The 17,360-nt window shown below is 37.3% G+C and overlaps 2 protein-coding genes across 3 annotated transcripts; one reads left to right on the top strand and one right to left on the bottom strand.

The window, feature by feature from the left end:
• The first annotated feature begins 120 nt into the window (after positions 1–120).
• LOC109113305 (long-chain fatty acid transport protein 1-like) lies at positions 121–11,256 on the top strand. Of its 2 annotated transcripts, none has more exons than XM_042719406.1 (13): positions 121–339; positions 604–771; positions 1,930–2,324; positions 2,400–2,564; positions 6,272–6,341; positions 6,432–6,523; positions 6,682–6,791; positions 7,841–8,050; positions 8,132–8,258; positions 8,624–8,761; positions 8,980–9,144; positions 9,245–9,391; positions 10,292–11,256. In XM_042719406.1, exons 2-13 carry the CDS (start codon positions 605–607, stop codon positions 10,447–10,449), a joined length of 1,944 nt encoding a protein of 647 aa, XP_042575340.1. In that variant the 5' UTR covers positions 121–339; position 604; the 3' UTR covers positions 10,450–11,256. The 2 variants fall into 2 exon arrangements, with proteins under 2 accessions (XP_042575340.1, XP_042575333.1); XM_042719399.1 differs by having other exon boundaries at positions 121–449.
• A 132-nt stretch (positions 11,257–11,388) lies between these two features.
• On the bottom strand, positions 11,389–16,664 carry LOC109113298 (E3 ubiquitin-protein ligase TRIM39-like). Its single transcript, XM_042719418.1, has 6 exons — positions 16,098–16,664; positions 14,725–14,820; positions 14,392–14,622; positions 14,288–14,310; positions 14,065–14,183; positions 11,389–13,071 (listed from the first exon to the last, which is right to left on the bottom strand). The coding sequence occupies exons 1-6, from the start codon at positions 16,662–16,664 to the stop codon at positions 12,536–12,538; spliced, it is 1,572 nt and encodes a 523-aa protein (XP_042575352.1). The 3' UTR covers positions 11,389–12,535.
• Between the last annotated feature and the right edge of the window lie 696 nt (positions 16,665–17,360).

The raw sequence follows: 17,360 nt of genomic DNA, 5'->3' as shown, positions 1-17,360 counted from the left end.
ACACGTGGTTTAAGTACGTGAATAAAAATGGTAAATAACATAATAAACCACGAGCAATCAGTTTATTTGTAACAGTGTTACCGACACGACGAGCTCCACACTTTTATTGTGAAAAACCACTCTCCTCTCAGCCATTTTGGAAAGCTTTCTCACCAACTCAGGCTTCAAGCATGTTGCTCCAAACAGTCAGTAGTTGTTAGTAAACACATAGTTTGTCGAAAAGGTGCCGCACGTGAAGTGAAGACACTTACTGAATAGTGTACTTCTGAATATACCAGACTGTCGTAGCAAGTTCTCTCGTCCTCTGTGCTCTCGGACGCTCGTGATATTTTCATAGGGGTGAGTAAGTTTGGACATAACTGTGGTCAGTCAATCTCTAACTTCACAGCAAGGTCGTCCAATGTCTTGACAGACCAGGGCTGGCTGAACTATATATCTCTCTACCATAGGTAAGCTTTCATGACTGTTTTATTGCTTTATGAGACCGCCATAAACCATCAGCAGACAGTGTTTCACGCACGTTGTCTGAATGTCTAAGTGGAGACTTTGCTTCGCTGCTGTGTTCGTGATTGAAAAGTGATGTTCAGCATGCACCTGTTTTAGGATGCACTATGTGGCGAGTGGCTCCCTGTCCTTGGGTTCCCTGGGCCTGCTCCGTCTGCTTGGGGCATCCTGGTCCTGGAGCCTCGCAGCAGGTCTGGGTGTGTATTTAGGAACAGGAGGCTGGCGGTACCTGTATGTGGTGGTTCGTACGGCTAAAAGGGACATCAAGTGAGTGACTGATATTTTGGATCTCACATCAACTACAAATTATGTCCTGCTGAGAAAAAACAAACAAACAAAAAAACCCTGAAACCAGCCTAAGCTGATTGGCTGGTTTTACCTGGTCTTCCAGTCTGGTCATAGCTGGTTTGCAGGCGTGGTAGACCAGCATAAACCAGACATGCATATATGTATTTCATTTTAGCAGAAGTTCTTTTAAAGTTAGCATTTTACCTTAAAATCAGAAATGTACCCTATCTGTTTTCTAAATGCATTTAAGTACATGTTTCATTGTTAGAATTTTTTTGGCCATGCAATGAACAAAATTTCTTCATCTTCCGGTGAAATTACAGGCTTCTCTCTGGTGACTTATGCAGGACTTCTCCAGTCATTTTGTCCTCATAAACTCTGCCCCTTACCGTTACAATTGACTGCAAGCTCGCATTCAAATCTGCTTCCATCCAATCAACAACCAACACATAGACCCCGCCCTATGTTATTTTTCTTTTCGATAATCCATTTTACTCTGATGCACATCACAATGTGGATAAAATATCCATAAAATATCTAGTTAGACTAGCTTCTTCTGTTTCATTTCCATTTTAATTAACTATTTTCCCAAAAAAGAATAATGCTATCATAATTCACTCAGTAGCTGCGTCCCGAATGATGCACTATGCACTCATACACTATGTACTTATGCACTTTTTACTCAATCATGTAGTGTATGAATTAATATAAGGTTATTTTGTCTTTCATAATCAGAGTCTGATAGCCCCTCCCCCTTTGCTATGTAATTAAAGGTTTTCATGCATAATATCCATGCGTAATGTAATAACTTTCTCTTCATGTCACAATGTCTGTTTTGTGCCAACTTTGAGTAGTTGGCAAATCGGTGCAAACTTGGTTATGAAAGCAAAGAACTGCTGTCAATGTGCGGCCACATTAACATAATCCTGTGGAATATGCATGAGGAAATCTTTCCTTCTCACACAGAAATCTCAGTTGTGTAGATTCCTATTGAAATGACTGGATTTCAGCCACAAAAATTTGCCTAATAGAGTTAAATGTGACAGAACACTTATTAACGACGACTTTGAATATTCAAATGAGAGCTATGAAAGATGTGAAAATGACTAACTGATTTCTCCTCCTCTTGTCCACCAGTGGTCTTTACGTGCTGCTGAGGGTTAAGCTGGCATTATGGCTTCATATCCGTAACCGAAACACCATACCCTCTATCTTTTCTAAAACCGTGGCTCGGCACCCAGACAAGCCTGCGCTTGTGTATGAAGCCACTGGGGAAACGTGGACTTTTTCCCAGTTAGATCAGATTTCCAATGCTGTGGCTCACTGGGCACTGAGCCAGGGCTGGACCTCAGGAGATGTGGTGGCCCTATTCATGGAGAGCCGGCCGCTCCAAGTGGCACTCTGGCTCGGCTTGGCTAAAGTAGGTGTGGAGGCTGCACTCATCAACTTCAACCTCCGAAGGGATTCACTCCTGCACTGCGTGGGTGTTTCAGCGTCCCGAGCGCTGGTTTTTGGAGCAGAGCTAGCAGACGGTGAGTCTACACCATTCACTTTGGCTTTTACCTGGATCATGCAACTAATGCACATGCCTCCCTGTGTGTATGTAGCTGTGTCTGAAGTGAGCTTCTCTTTGAGTGCGACCATGGTGCGGTTCAGCACAGGAGACCTCAGCCCAGACCAGATGGCTGCTCTGAAATGCCACCCCCTCGACTCCATTCTGGCATCTGCCCCTCGACACCCACCACCCTGTACCGTGTCCAAGGGCTTCAGCGGTGAGTATTACACCGTTTTACAGTATTACAAGGTTTTAGCTGTAGTTGTCAGTTGTCAAACACATGGATAATGTGTCAGATATAGCTAGTGGAGGAGTCTGGAATGATTTTTAGGAAAAACAATGTTTAATTTATTAAAAGGGTCATGAATTGATAAATCAAATTTTCCTTAAAAACATATTGCAAGTAACTCAAAACTTGGTTGTTAGTCCAAAAACAGCTATTATTGAAACAAAGCTGCCAAATGAGTCATTTTTTTCTACCAGGGATTTAATTACGTAATAGAGATGAATACATTTAGCACATGACTGCATGATCAGGCACAGATCAACGCATCATGTGCATGTTTGTGAAGTAAGAGATACCACAACAGCAACACTTGGAATAAAAATAGATTTAGATATAGATTTTCCAAATGTTGTGCAGATTTTAGTTGTGGAAGAACATTGTCTTTGCATACCTTGGACACAAACACACTTTTAGTGAAAAATGGACGGGACTGTTATGCCGCAACACACAACAAGCATGCATATTAACTCTAAACCTTGATCTGTTATAAATTATTGTTTTGAAATGTGAGGAATCATGTAATCAGTTGTTCTGTCTCAGAATTGTTTATTTTGTTTGTTCATTAAGCAAAATCAAGTCTTTAACTGAACAGTAATATTCACATTGTTCCTTTCAGTAGCATCAAAAAAAAACAACTGATATTCAAATTGTGATTATATAAAGCGATCAAAGAACTTTCCCTCTTATAAATGTTACAAGGGTTATTATCATCAACTGAAACATTTTCATTACTTTTGGGTTAAAACATCAACAGAAATGTAATGAATTTAAACTTTTATTTCAGCTAGTTGCTGAGGAAACATTTTCATTTTGTTAAAGCACTAAAATAATTAAAACTAAAACTTAATAAAAACTATATAGACATTTAAAGGAACACTCCGCTATTTTTGAAAATAGGCTCATTTTCCAACTCCCCTAGAGTTAAACAGTTGAGTTTTACTGTTTTTGAATCCATTCAGCCGATCTCCGGGTCTGGCGTTAGCACTTTTAGATTAGCTGAGCATAGATCATTGAATCAGATTAGACCGTAAGCATCTTGCTCAAAAATGACCATAGAGTTTTGATATTTTCCCTATTTAAAACTTGACTCTTCTGTAGTTAAATCGTGTACTAAGACCGACGGAAAATGAAAAGTTGCGATTTTCTAGTCTGATATGTTTAGGAACCATACTCTCATTTTCTGTCGGTTTTAGTACACGATGTAACTACAGAATATGCTAACAGTCTAATCAGATTCAATGATCTATGCTAAGCTAAGCTAAAAATGTTACCGCCAGACCCGGAGATCAGCTGAATGGATTCAAAAACGATAAAACTCAACTGTTTAACTCTAGAATGAGCCTATTTTCAAAAATAGAAGGAGTGTTCCTTTTAAAAACAACTAATAAAAACACAACAAAATTACTAATATTTGATTACTCAATCACTTCAGTTCAGCTTGAGTCTTCTCGCCAAAACCCCTGTTAAAATCACAGAGATCTTCTGCAATGCAAAATTAATCTCATAGTTATATTGTGTCTATATTTTGTTTGCTGTGGTGAAAGCATTCAGTGTTCAAAACAGGGTAAAAAAAAAAGTCAATTTATTTTTAAATTATGACTGCTTTTGATGTACCAACATTATAGGTTGACCTCAGAATATTATAGAATAATAAAAAAACTAAATTCTTGACCCCTGTAAATATGTATGATGCATTCAAAATATTATTTTTAAGCTACAGAAGGTCAGATAAGTGTTCATTTTTTCTGTTGTGTGTAAACCTACATCTTTTTATCCTACGGGAACACCATGTTGTTACCATTTTTAAAAAAAAAGCGCCCTGCGTGGTTAAAATGAGTTTGACACTCCTGCTGTAGAGGTTCATTCAGCGAGGAATAAAATGAATCGTCTGATGGATGGATCAGGTGGCATTATTAGCATCTTTATGTGCACATTACTTGGACTATCAGTGCACTGGAGTGTCACATTTATTTCATGTCTCATACTTTTACGATCTCTGCTGTTGCAGTTTTGTAGCAAAATTTTCTGTTGTGGGCCATTATTAAAGTTTTTATGAAGGTAAGTTAGAAACTTCTAGATAATTAGTTTAAAGTCTGTATGGTGGTCAGACAGTATTACAATGATGTATAAACATTGTCTGTTTATCCTGGTGGCTATTTGTGTTTATTGTGGGTTATTAGTATGTGAAGTATATTTCTGATGTCCTCCCTTCCAATAAGAAAGTATTCCACTTCTCCAAGACTGCATTTGTCCTCAGTTCATTAGAAAATATGTTGGATTACCTATTACACAAGTTGTTATAAGAACACTTCAGAATGTGCTGCTGGCAGTGGAACTGGTTTCTTTGCATAATGTCCCTGAATCAGTCACAAGGTAACATATTAATTAGATTTTCAATTTGCAAGTCACAGAGATCTATCAGCTCAAATAAATGTATCCCCTTGTATGAAGTGACTGTGATTTATCAAGAGGTCCTCAATTCTGTCAAGAGCTCTTTTGATGATACGAGACAATAATCTGATTCAAGACAAGCATCTGAGTGAGAAAGGCAAAAGTCAGACAGAAAATATAGACAAAGAAATATCTGAATGTCAGAACAGCATAATGTTAGAATGTTTCAGAATTAAAAAATGTCAGAGTAGCATATGTTTGATACTACAACAAAAGATAACATGCTATTGCTTTTATAATAATAAGTAAATTAATATGTCAAAATTATTATGTTTAATGTCAATGTTTAGTGTGACACGATCCTTCTAATGATTGATTTATTCTAATGATTAATAATTAACTTAAAGGGATACTCCACCCCAAAATGAAAATTTTGTCATTAATCACTTACCCCCATGTCGTTCCAAACCCATAAAAGCTTTGTTCGCCTTCTGAACACAATTTAAGATATTTTGGATGAAAACCTGGAGGCCTGTGACTGTCCCATAGACTGCCAAATAAACAACAGTGTCAAGATCCATAAAAGGTATGAAAGTCGTCGTCAGAATACTCCATCTTCCATCAGACGTGCAATCTGGGTTATATGAAGCGACGGGAACACTTTTTGTAAGCGAAGAAAACAAAAATAACGACTTTATTCAATAATTTGTTTGTCAACAGTCTCCTCTATGTCTCTCGATATCACCATATGCTCTTCTATGTCATCCGCGCCACAAGTGTGCGCTGTTTTCTTTCAAATCAAAGCTAAATACATGTAGAAACAGCGCATCCTTGTGGTGCGGATGATAAAGAAGATGATACAGAGACTGTCTATGGGACAGTCTCAAGCCTCCCGGTTTTCAGCCAAAATATCTTAAATTGTGTTCCGAAGATGAACGAAGCTTTTACGGGTTTGGAATGAAATGGGGGTAAGTGAATAATGGCAAAATTTTGGGGTGGAGTATCCCTTTAAGTTCGGCTGAGTGACTTATTTAATAATGTGATGATAAAAGGATGGAACATGCTGAATTAAACATTATGAAATGTTCATTTTTTTTTTTATTGTGTATTATGTTGTAAATTCTGCACGCTAGACAGTTAGCAGTAATCTAGTAGTCCAGGTTTAACCCATGTCATATGTTTTACATTTGCATTTGCTTAACATCTATTCATTAAGCAAACACTTTTTTTCCCCCGTTCTCTCACAGATCGTTTGTTCTATATCTACACTTCTGGCACCACAGGACTCCCTAAAGCTGCTATAGTGGTGCACAGTCGGTAACCTGCTCGCAGCCACATCACGTACATAAATCACTGAGAGAAATACTTTCATAAACTGAGCTTTCATAAACTGCTTCTTTTTCCTAGATATTACAGGATTGCTGCTTTCGGGTACCATTCTTTTCGAATGAGGCCAGACGACGTCATCTATGACTGTTTACCCCTCTACCATTCAGCAGGTATATTGTACATGTCACAGTTGCTAACTTTACAGACTCCTTGTCTTTCTATGAAGACATCGTAAGCTGTCAGAAGTTGTTGGTTTCAAACATACAGTTTCAGATTTTACAACTAGCTCAACGCATGCTGTACGTCTGTTGAATTTTCTCTTTAACAGGTAATATTATGGGGGTGGGCCAGTGTCTGATTCACGGTTTAACCGTGGTGGTCAAGAAGAAGTTCTCTGCAAGTCGCTTCTGGGAAGACTGCATCAAACATAACTGCACTGTAAGTCACCTATGTTTGGGTCATTATCAACAAAGGTTTACTTTAAAGTTTAAGGAAAGTATGAACTGCTCATTAAATACTTTTTTACTTTGAAAACATCTTTTCCAAAACAATTTTTTGTATTTTTAAGGTGAAAAGTTATTTTTTATTTTATTTTTTTATTTTTTTTAAATCATAAAAATAATGGTTTTCTAGGGTTTGTACCATCTGATGCTGAAATAAAATAATATCTATTATTTTATATTTTAAAGAGACACGCTGAAGTTTGGGGGTCACCAAGGGTCCTCTATTTGAAATTAGTTACTTTTGTATGGTTATCTTTTGTATGTCACATAATGAAAGAATGGCTTCCTGTTTGTTGGTTGTTTACAGTTACATTTATGGATTTAGCAGACACTTATATCCAAAAGTGACTTAAAAAAGAGGGAAAAAAGCAATCTGTCAAGGAGCTAACAATATTCATAATATTCAATGCCAGGTTTATTTGACAAATAGATTGGGAAGCAAGCAAGAGGAGAATTTGTGTGTGTGTGTGTGTGTGTGTGTGTGTGTGTGTGTGTGTGTGTGTGTGTGTGTGTGTGTGTGTGTGTGTGTGTGTGTGTGTGTGTGTGTGTGTTTAAGTGCATTGGTTTAAGGTTGGAGTGGTTAAGTGCTTGTGGAGGAGGTGTGTCTTCAGCTGCTTTTTGAAAAATGTGATGGTCTCAGCAGTTCAGGTAGAGGTGAAATTTTTCCTTATGATGAAGGAATAACAAGGTGTCGCTCATTTTTTAGTGGCTGGTGGGAGGGAGATATGAACCTGACATTAATTTAAAATAATGCCCTCAAAACGGATTGTTATATAGAATTGAAATGTAAGAAAAAACAAGTAATTTTTTGAAAGAATTGCTTTTTTAATGTTCTTTTAAATAATAGATCTGGAGCATGATTTATTCATGCGTATCTTAATGATTAATTGTTAATGAATGAGTAAACGCAGTGATAAAAATAAACAGCTCAGTATAGATAGTTTGTACTTTTACAACAGTCTGGTTTTTCTCCCTTTCTTGCAGGTTGTGCAGTACATCGGCGAGATTTGCCGTTACTTGCTGTCCCAGCCTGTGCGCCCCTCTGAGCGACAGCACCGGGTGCGTCTAGCCGTGGGAAATGGGCTGCGGCCGAGCGTGTGGGAGGCTTTCATGGAGCGTTTTGGAGTAAAACAGATCGGCGAGTTCTATGGAGCCACCGAGTGTAACTGCAGCATTGCCAATATGGATGGCAAGGTCAAGTATCAGTGTTATTCTGAGAACGTTAAATATGCAATTATAAGTAACTGAATGGTAAGAACTCACTCTCAACACTGGGTTGGAGCCTGTGGGTTTAATAGTCGCATTCTGCCAAATGTGTACCCCATCCGACTGGTGAAAGTGAACGAGGAAACCATGGAACTGGTTCGGGACAAGCAGGGCCTGTGTGTGCCTTGCCAACCTGGTGCGTTCACAGCCAAGTACTCTTTGGTTTCCTGAATATATGTCAATGAAATAGGTTTCGCATAATTTTAGATCTAATCTTTTTAATTGGAAGTCTGTACAGTGACCTCAAAATGTATTTTGATATTTTAAAATGTATTTATGACATTGAGTTACATGAAATATCAAATTAAATGGCATTACATTTTAATTTGTTTAAAAAAAGAAAAGAAAACACAAGCACTCTTATCAAGTAAAAATGGTTATTATTTGAGTGCATCAGACTGGAACAATGTACAAAATAATCAATAGTCATTTTCCTCCCACAGATTTCTTTTGTGATCTTATCATGGATTTTTCTCTTCATGTATCGACTTCCACTCACAGGAGAGCCTGGGCTGTTGGTGGGGAGAATTAATCAGGAGGATCCTCTGCGTCGCTTTGATGGGTACGCTAGTCAAGATGCCACCAGGAAGAAGATCGCCTACAATGTATTCAAGAAAAACGACTCTGCTTATCTGTCAGGTGCACCTTTAACACACTGCAAAGAAACATTTTATTCCCCTTGGTGATATTGTTATTTTTCTTCCAACATCCTCAAAGGTTTTCTGGTTCAACACATTTTAAACTTCTGAAATTGGCTGCCAGCCATGTCTTGAGGAACTTTCAGTGTCAGGGATATATAGCCCATGTATATGTTGCACTACCCAGTAAACTTATTTTGTTGGCATGGTGTCTCTCAGGTGATGTTTTAGTTATGGACGAGCTTGGATACATGTACTTCCGGGACCGAAGTGGTGACACGTTTCGCTGGAAAGGTGAGAATGTGTCCACTACTGAAGTGGAGGGAACTCTGAGCAGCCTGTTGGGACAAACTGATGTAGCAGTGTTTGGAGTAAATGTACCAGGTGAGACCGATAAAGCAACTTTTGTCCTAAAGTTCCCAGGACCCATATTTCCAAGTGTATATGTCAGATATCCTCATATACAGTGTGTGTGTGTGTGTAGGTGTGGAGGGAAAGGCAGGAATGGCTGCCATCGCTGACTCAACAGGAAACTTTAACTGTAATTCTTTCCTGAAAGAGGTTCAGCATGCTCTTCCTCCATACGCACGGCCAGTATTTCTACGCATCTCCCCATGTGTAGATACCACAGGTGAGGAAAGATCTCCAGATCCCATACATTTTGCCATATATGCGCTGTAGTTTTGCAAGCGATATAAAATTAAGCAACGTTGTGAATATCACAACGATTAATGTGCATTTACTGAGCTATTAAGGTTTCAAACCAATTACTTTTGCAAACCTAGTCTCACAAATTGCAAATATGAGAGCATTAAGAAAGAGATGCATCTCTTTTTTTAAACTTCCATCAAACTGTCTGATTCAAAGAATTGATTTCTCATCACTCATTCACAGAAATCTTTGCATTTCTCAAATATTAAAATGTTTTAGTATAAAATGTAAATGTTTCTGTTAATGACTATGTATTATCATAGGTAAAATTAAAATAAATGATTAAGTATCATTGTGCATTGTTGATTATTTAAACTAGATTTTACTTTTTTTTTCTTTTCTTTTTTGACAAGTATGGGGTCAATGTATGGGTCATATTTCAATAAAATACATAATTACTCATTTTTAAACAGAATAAATAAACTAAAATATTTAAATGATATAATTTTTATTAGGGCTGTCACAAATCATATTTTTACTAGACTCATTTCTGATTTTTCTTTCCTGACATTGACATTAAATTTTTGTTGAATCTCACAAAGAAATGTATAGGTCATATAATTTAAATAAAATATAATTACATTTTTTTTTTTTTTTTTTTTAATTTTTAAGAAAATGTAAATATTATGTTTACAAGGGCAAGAATAGGGCTTAATAATTTTTATCAGGGCTAGAATAGGTCTTGAATGTTTTTTAATCTGTCTGGCTACAATGGCCATTTAAATGATGGTTAATCTGGAAAAAAAATAAAAAATAAATCATTATTATGCATATTAATATGCATGCTGTGAGCTGATTTCCTACTCTTAACTATTCACAGGAACATTTAAAATTCAGAAGACCAGATTGCAGAGGGAAGGATATGATCCACGGCTCACAACTGACCAGATCTACTTTCTGAACTCCAGAGTAGGCCGTTACGAGCTTGTGACCGAGGAGCTGTACAATGCTTTTGAAGATGGCAGCATATCCCTTTGAGACAAAGAAGAAAAGGTAGTCTGAACCTACCTGGTCTTCTAACCCGTGACCGTACAGTGTTACCACAGTGCAACAGAACCCGCTCAGATTTGTTCTGCTAGAATATAGACACTTTTTGCATTTACATTTTAGTTTAAATGAATAGTATTGCTTTTGAACAGGTTTCTTCAGTTTGGTAGACTACTAGAACTCTTCACAATGACAAACTGAATATCCGATAAGCAATAGATGAGACAGTGAGAGAGAATTATTTTAATCTGTTATTCTGATTTTATGATAGTGTACAGGTGACAAAATATACGTTCACTCCCAATTTAACCAGTTTAATAAAAAACTCAACCACTAAAGCCAACAGGATGAAAGATGAAACTCCACTGTCTGGTTTTGATACTAATAGACTTAAACCTCTACAAACCAGCTGGTTGAATACTTTTTGAGCCTGAAATTATGAAAATTAGTGTATGTTAACAGACTTGAGATTTTTACTACATGAATATTGTTAAAATGCCATGTCACTAACTCCAAAGTGACTTTTAGAAAGCTGAAAGATACAGAGTATCATTGTAAAGTGCCTTAGATTTGACCTCCTTGAGCTTTACCCATGTGTGATTTGACAAGATGAAACGCCTGACACTGATGTGTGAACAAAGACGTTTTGAAAGTTAAAACCGTGTAATCCCCTTCATTTACAGCAGACTTCTGAACGATTTTTACTGTAGACTCCTCTTTTCTGATTGTAATCTCCTGACATAAAAGTTCCATGTTGTTGAAGGATGGCTCATATTTAAATAAATAAATACAAACATATTTTAAATAATGTAATTCTTACTAGGTCTGTCACAAATTCAGATTTTCACTACACTCATTTCTAATTTTATTATCCTGACGCTGACTTTTACTTTGTTAAATCTCACAAAAAAAATGTAAGGGTCATATTTAAATAATCTATTTATTAATTAAAAAAAATATATATATTTAAATGTTAGAATTCTTATTTGAGTATGTCACAATATCAGATTTTCACTACACTCCCCATTTCTGATTTTAATGTCCTTACATTGACGTTTTATTTTTCTTGAATCTCACTGCATATATTTAATTTTTTTAAAAAATCCAAAATATTGAAATTTAAATAATATAATTCTTATTAGGGCTGTCTCAATATCAGATTATCACTACAGGATTATCATGACCAAAAGAATTCTTGATAACAGTATAACTGCAATGTCTATAGATTTTTTTTGTTTGTTTGTTTTAAAGCAGTCAGTCAAATTCATCGTTAACTTAAATGAATCACACTGAAAATATGGATTTTTACGGACTCCATTCTGGTGAAGGGAACTTTGTTCAGGTGTGGGTAGAGTGGCTGGCTTTCACCTGTCGTCTCTTCCGACATGATTTTGAGTGGCAGTAGTATCTACACGCTGGCTGGATTAAGCGGTTACTTCTTTTGAATAAGGAATTATTTTGCGACCATTAAAAAAAGTTCAATATAAAATGAATGTAATTTGGACATACTATATTTGCCATGTTGTCATAGTCATGAGACCTACCAGCAGTTGCATCACAACTCCTCTCATGGGATAGTAAAGTGTCCATTGGATGCACGCTTCAGAATCAAGTAGCAGGTCATCTGGGTACTTTCTGCCTGCAGTTTTGTGAATACTGTGAATTCATAAATACTGCTCATTTCACATGCTGTTTTTCGTCTGCTATATAATTGGCAAATAATGTGATTTCAGATGCAGCCACTGCGCCCTCTTTGTCTTCTTTTTCAATTTTGACAATAACAACCAGCATTGAAGTGCAATAGTCTACTACTGTGATATTAATATTTATTTTTCTTAATGTCAATATTCTCGTCAATATGGGTATATCTCAACACCCCTTATTTCATTTTCTCTCAAGTAAAATGTGATCTAAGCATTGATAGTTTTGAAGACATTCACCTTTTAAAAACCACAGGTTTTTAAACTCCAAAACAAGTGAAACTGAAGGTTATTTCCATCCTAGCTCACCCACACGCACCATGAAACATGAGAGGTGAGCCTTGAGGAAAGAAACGCTGAGAGGGACGTTCTTCACATCAGTCTGTCTTAATAGAGATCCAAGCTGGCAACACTTTCAGTGGGTGTTCCTTACAGGCGCTGCAGAAGTATGGGAATGCTCTCGGAGTGATGATGTCCATGTAGGTGAATAGAGGCGTTCTCTCTCGTGGGTCGTAGAAAGTCACCCTGGACCTGTTCATGTCCAATACGACTCTCACCACCTGTGGCTCCTTAGTCATAGTGAGCGGGGACCATGGGGCAGTACAGGCTTTATACTCTCCGTTTCGTAGCCGAATGGTCCAGAATCCCTCTGCAGGGGTCAACACGTGCTTTCCCTTCCGGCTGACAGATGCACTTGCAACTCCAATGACCCAGTAGGTGTTGTTTTTGACCTCCACGTCCCAGCTGTGTCGCCCAGAACTGAAGCTCTCATAGCCCAGCACCTCTGCACCTATATCGAAGCGCTCAGGGTTTTCTGGGAGTTTAAAGGTCTGAGAACAGCACTGTATTGTAGTCAGGTCCTCTGACAGGAGAAAGCAGCTTGCCGCGGTGTTTGGATCAAGAGTTACTGGAGCTGCAGCAAAGGAATAGTTTGAAAGCTGAAATGCTAATGTTACCGAGCAAGCAAAATGGTCTCTTTAAAGCAACTGTATAAGAGTACACTTTGTAATTTTTACCTTGAAATATCAGTTTCAAAATCATTTTGGTGGTACAGTGACTTCTAATAAGGTGAATGGTTTTGGTTTCTTTCCCATACTTCCATCTGTTCTAGGAGTATGTAAGTTTGGTGAGCAGCAGGTATGAAATCCCATGAAAAGGGCAGATTGCTTTACGGCATGTGCACAATTATCCACTTAATTGTGACACTATCTACTGTTATTTGCGACAATGAATGCCACTCAGTTAATTGTTGGGGATTCCAAAGTCGCAAAAATACACAAAACTACATACAGTTGCTTTAAGGATGAATATCGTGAGGAAATGGACACTTTATGACATTACTGACATAATTTTCATGATAGTTAATCCAATTCCGCCCTCAAAAACTTGAATTAAATTCAATACATATTACTACCATTAAAAACATTTGTGTACTTTTGGTAACACTGTATTTTACAGTGTCCTTGTTACGTGTTGCATGTACTTACTATATTAATAACACTAAATTAAGCATAATTATACACACAATTTCACCTAAAACCAAACCCCTATCTTACACTTAACCATACAGTAAATACATGTGGTTAATTAATTTTACTCAGTACTTAATTACATCGTAACAAGGGCAATGGAAATAAAATGTAACCATAATTTTATAAATGTATTTATTTAATTTTATTAAAATTATTATTATTATAATTATTACATTAATGGGATTTTTTTTAACACATTACGATATATTGGCCATTTTTGTATTTAGTCTTGGTAAAAATACAAAATATTTTGTCTTTTTTCCCTTCTTTTTGGTTAAATTTGATCTAGACATTTCTTAGTGATTTAAAATTGACAAATAAATAAATGTGAAAACGTGAAAATGACTTGGTAGTTTGATACTGGATATACTCACTATATTGAATGATTTCCATCATTCTTTCCCAGACTTTAAACTTTAATGAGCCTAGATGTTTGGCTGTATCAAGCAGTGAACCAGTTATCATCTCGGGATCCTGGGGCACACGCCAGGTTCTGTCAAAGAATACAGTTCCAGAATACAGAGTTACTCTGGGTCTAGGTCACAGAGCAAATTATAGAATTTAGATGGAAAAATTTATAACTAAAAGGACTTATACCTCTTTATGGTGTCTTTATAATTCTAGGTTAAATAACAAGAAAAGCAGATTACTAAAAGTGCAACGTGAACTGTAAGTTGTGTTTATAAGTTTTAAATGTTCACCTTGAGGAATGGGATATCCTGAGATCTCATCTCCTGTTCAACAGTTCTTATAGTGTTGCTGAGTGAAGTGATGTCATTCTCCAAATCTTCAATCTTATCGCTCATCATCTGCCTTTTCTGATCCTTCTCTTGCTTTAGCATGGAAAGTCTGGATGCTTCCTCGTCTCGCAGGAACTGGTGCAGCGCCTCAAACTCCTCTCGTATCTGCCTCTCCGTGTTCTCTGCCTGACTCTGTAATGAGAATGTCGCTTTTCTATCTTTCTATCTATCATCTACTTGTCTCTTTCTGTAATTGTTAACCTGATTAACAAAGCAAATTCAAAATGAGAATACCTTAATATGATCTATTGTTTGCTCACAAGAGAGTTTCGCTTTTCGGAAGTGCTTCAGTTTTTCCCGAAGTGGTTTCAAAGCATTTTTCAGTTCCTCCTAGAGTGAATACAAATGATAACCAAAAAGAATTTGTAATTATTAGATGTGCCAATAATGAAACACACCTCTAGTTATTCATTAGAGAGGACCTAACCGTTTTTTTTTTGTTGTTGTTGTTTTTTTTTTTTTTTTTTTTTTTTTTTTTTAACTTTTCTGTCAAATATCTTTGGGACAAAAACAATGGCAAAATATTAAGGCACCAGCATCCACAAGAAGAATGGACAATTTTCACAGTCAGCAATGACGTAATTAATTTTTTAATGTGTATTTTTATAGTTAATAAATGTATAATTTATCACTTTAAATTTATAATATGTATACATTTATATATATTGTATTACCCTGGCATTGACTCGCAAAAGACTAGTCAACCCTAATAAGCCTTCTCTTTATATTTTTCCTTTTTGTTTTGGAAAGGCATGGACATACAATAGTGTTTTTTGTTTATTATTGCTTTTGGGTGAAATAGTGCAAAAATAATTTTTGCTATGACCTCTTAACTCTAGAGATGTTCATCCTGCTATAGTGTATTTCAGTTTTCCAAACCATGAAGTGTGAAAAGGAGATAAAAGCATTAGAGGTAATAGTCCTGACCAAGGAAGAATTATAGCCCGGACCAGTGGGATTAGAATTACCAACCAAGTCAAACCTTGATTAGCTTCCGAGATCAGGCCAAAATTATGAGATATAAATTCTAGCTGACAGCAAAGGGGACATTCACAAGATCCTCCTCCGTTCCACAGGCTCTCCAAACAAACTTTACAGAATCAATGTCTGCAAAATAGCACTACGAATTTTGATGAAACCACAAGTGAAACAGGATACGATAGTATCTTGTTTCCCTTTTAAACTCACTGGTGTAAACAGAGTGTGGACTGATAAGAGTGGGCCTCATAACCCTAATTCCTCCGTGGTTTTGACCTTAAAAGACCTTTTTGGTTCTTTTGGGTATTATTTTTTAGATACTAGTCTGCATTTTCATCAACTCTAAACTAAGCACATGGGCATCTGGTTTCAGTCCTACCAGGAGGCCTCAACCCTAGCATACCACTATTAATAGACTGATATTGAACACAGCCAGGAATCCATAAATAACAATATTTGAGGTCCTAAAGAGAAGGGACGGTTGTCCAAGTGGTTATTCTCATAAAAAGAAAGTTTTTGGTTTCCTTCTAGTCTTTGAATTGGCAGTACAACTGTGTTGGAATCAACACTGCATCTGAACAAATGTCAAGCATAGATGCAAGTGACCATGAATCTGTATGTAGACATACCTTACAGTCATGTGAAGCTTCATTTAATGGATATAACCTGTGACCCTGGTGATTGGCAGATGACTTGCATTTGCTGCAAGTGGGTTCCAGGTCCTCCAAACAAAAGAGTGTCAAGGTCTCACCATGCTCCTTGCACGCAAGAGGGTCATTTTTGCAGCGCTCCAGAAAGCCCTCGCAGGTCTTCTCAAGAGTGGTATTGACTATGAGCTCCCCCACAGATGATGGCTGACAGCAAAGGGGGCATTCGCAAGATCCTCCACCATTCCACAGGCTCTCCAGACAAACTTTACAGAATCGATGTCTGCAAAAGAGCACTACGGGCTTTTGCAGGATACTGCCACAGATGGGGCATGACAGGTCTTCTGCGAGATGTGACTGCTTGGTAGACATTGTTCCTTTGAGCCCCTCATTGCCCAGTTGAGTCACAAGGGGACTATGCCCTCCCTCCCACTTAATATTACCCTTGGGAGATCGGTCTTCTGATTGGCTGCAGTATTTACTCAGACTGTACATCACTGAGCAAGGTCTAGGCCAACACATGATATCTTCTGATGAGTGCCTAAACATCACATTATGTAACATCAGGCTCCTGGAAAGGGATTTGACCCCGGCATTGACGTAAGTCAAGATTTTCCTATTCCATTGGAGAAGATAATATGTGCCACCTCATAAGAAAAATTAAAAGGCAGGAGAAATAAACCGAAAACTTGCAAGAACAGTGCTGTGAAAAAGTTTTTGCCCCCATCTGATTTCACTGTTTTACACTGAATGTTGTCAGATCTTTAACCAAAACCCTCCATGAACAACAACACCACAAGATCAATCTTTCATGCAGAAGGTTATAAAACATTCAGAGCTATTTGCGGTTAATGCTGCAAATGGAGGTGTAACCAATATCTGGTTGCACCCGCATTAGCAGCAATAACTGCAACCAAGTGTTTCCTGTAGTTATTTATATGGAGGAATTTTAGGTCCGCTCCTGCTTGCAGAACTGCTTCAGCTCAGTGACATTTGTAGGCGTTGAAGCGTTAACTGTGCGTTTCAGATCTTGCCACTTCAACCGCACTTCATTGGAGTTTAATTCTGGAATGTGTCTAGACCATTTCAGAAGTTCAGCTTTCTTTAGGGATCATTGTTTTTGAACACAACCCAGCTGGGCTTCAGTTTAAAAAGCAGGAGGCTTTACATTCTGGCACAGAGCAGAATTTATAGTTCTTTCAGTGATGCCAAGATTTCCAGGTACTGAGACAGCTAAACATTCCC

The sequence above is a fragment of the Cyprinus carpio genome, chromosome A3, assembly GCF_018340385.1.
Source record: "Cyprinus carpio isolate SPL01 chromosome A3, ASM1834038v1, whole genome shotgun sequence".
Classification (NCBI taxonomy): domain Eukaryota; kingdom Metazoa; phylum Chordata; class Actinopteri; order Cypriniformes; family Cyprinidae; genus Cyprinus; species Cyprinus carpio.
This window is presented reverse-complemented; position numbering and strand designations above follow the sequence as displayed.

Excerpts from the sequence above, each read along its gene's own strand:
- LOC109113305 (XM_042719406.1), top strand. The coding sequence starts at position 605 with ATGCACTATGTGGCGAGTGGCTCCCTGTCCTTGGGTTCCCTGGGCCTG. Across the intron at positions 6,524-6,681 it reads ACCCCTCTACCATTCAGCAG|GTAATATTATGGGGGTGGGC; the intron begins GTATATTGTACA and ends TCTCTTTAACAG. Across the intron at positions 9,392-10,291 it reads CCCATGTGTAGATACCACAG|GAACATTTAAAATTCAGAAG; the intron begins GTGAGGAAAGAT and ends AACTATTCACAG.
- LOC109113298 (XM_042719418.1), bottom strand. The coding sequence starts at position 16,664 with ATGTTTAGGCACTCATCAGAAGATATCATGTGTTGGCCTAGACCTTGC. Across the intron at positions 14,821-16,097 it reads AAGCTTCACATGACTGTAAG|GAGGAACTGAAAAATGCTTT; the intron begins GTATGTCTACAT and ends TATTCACTCTAG. Across the intron at positions 14,184-14,287 it reads TATAAAGACACCATAAAGAG|AACCTGGCGTGTGCCCCAGG; the intron begins GTATAAGTCCTT and ends ATTCTTTGACAG.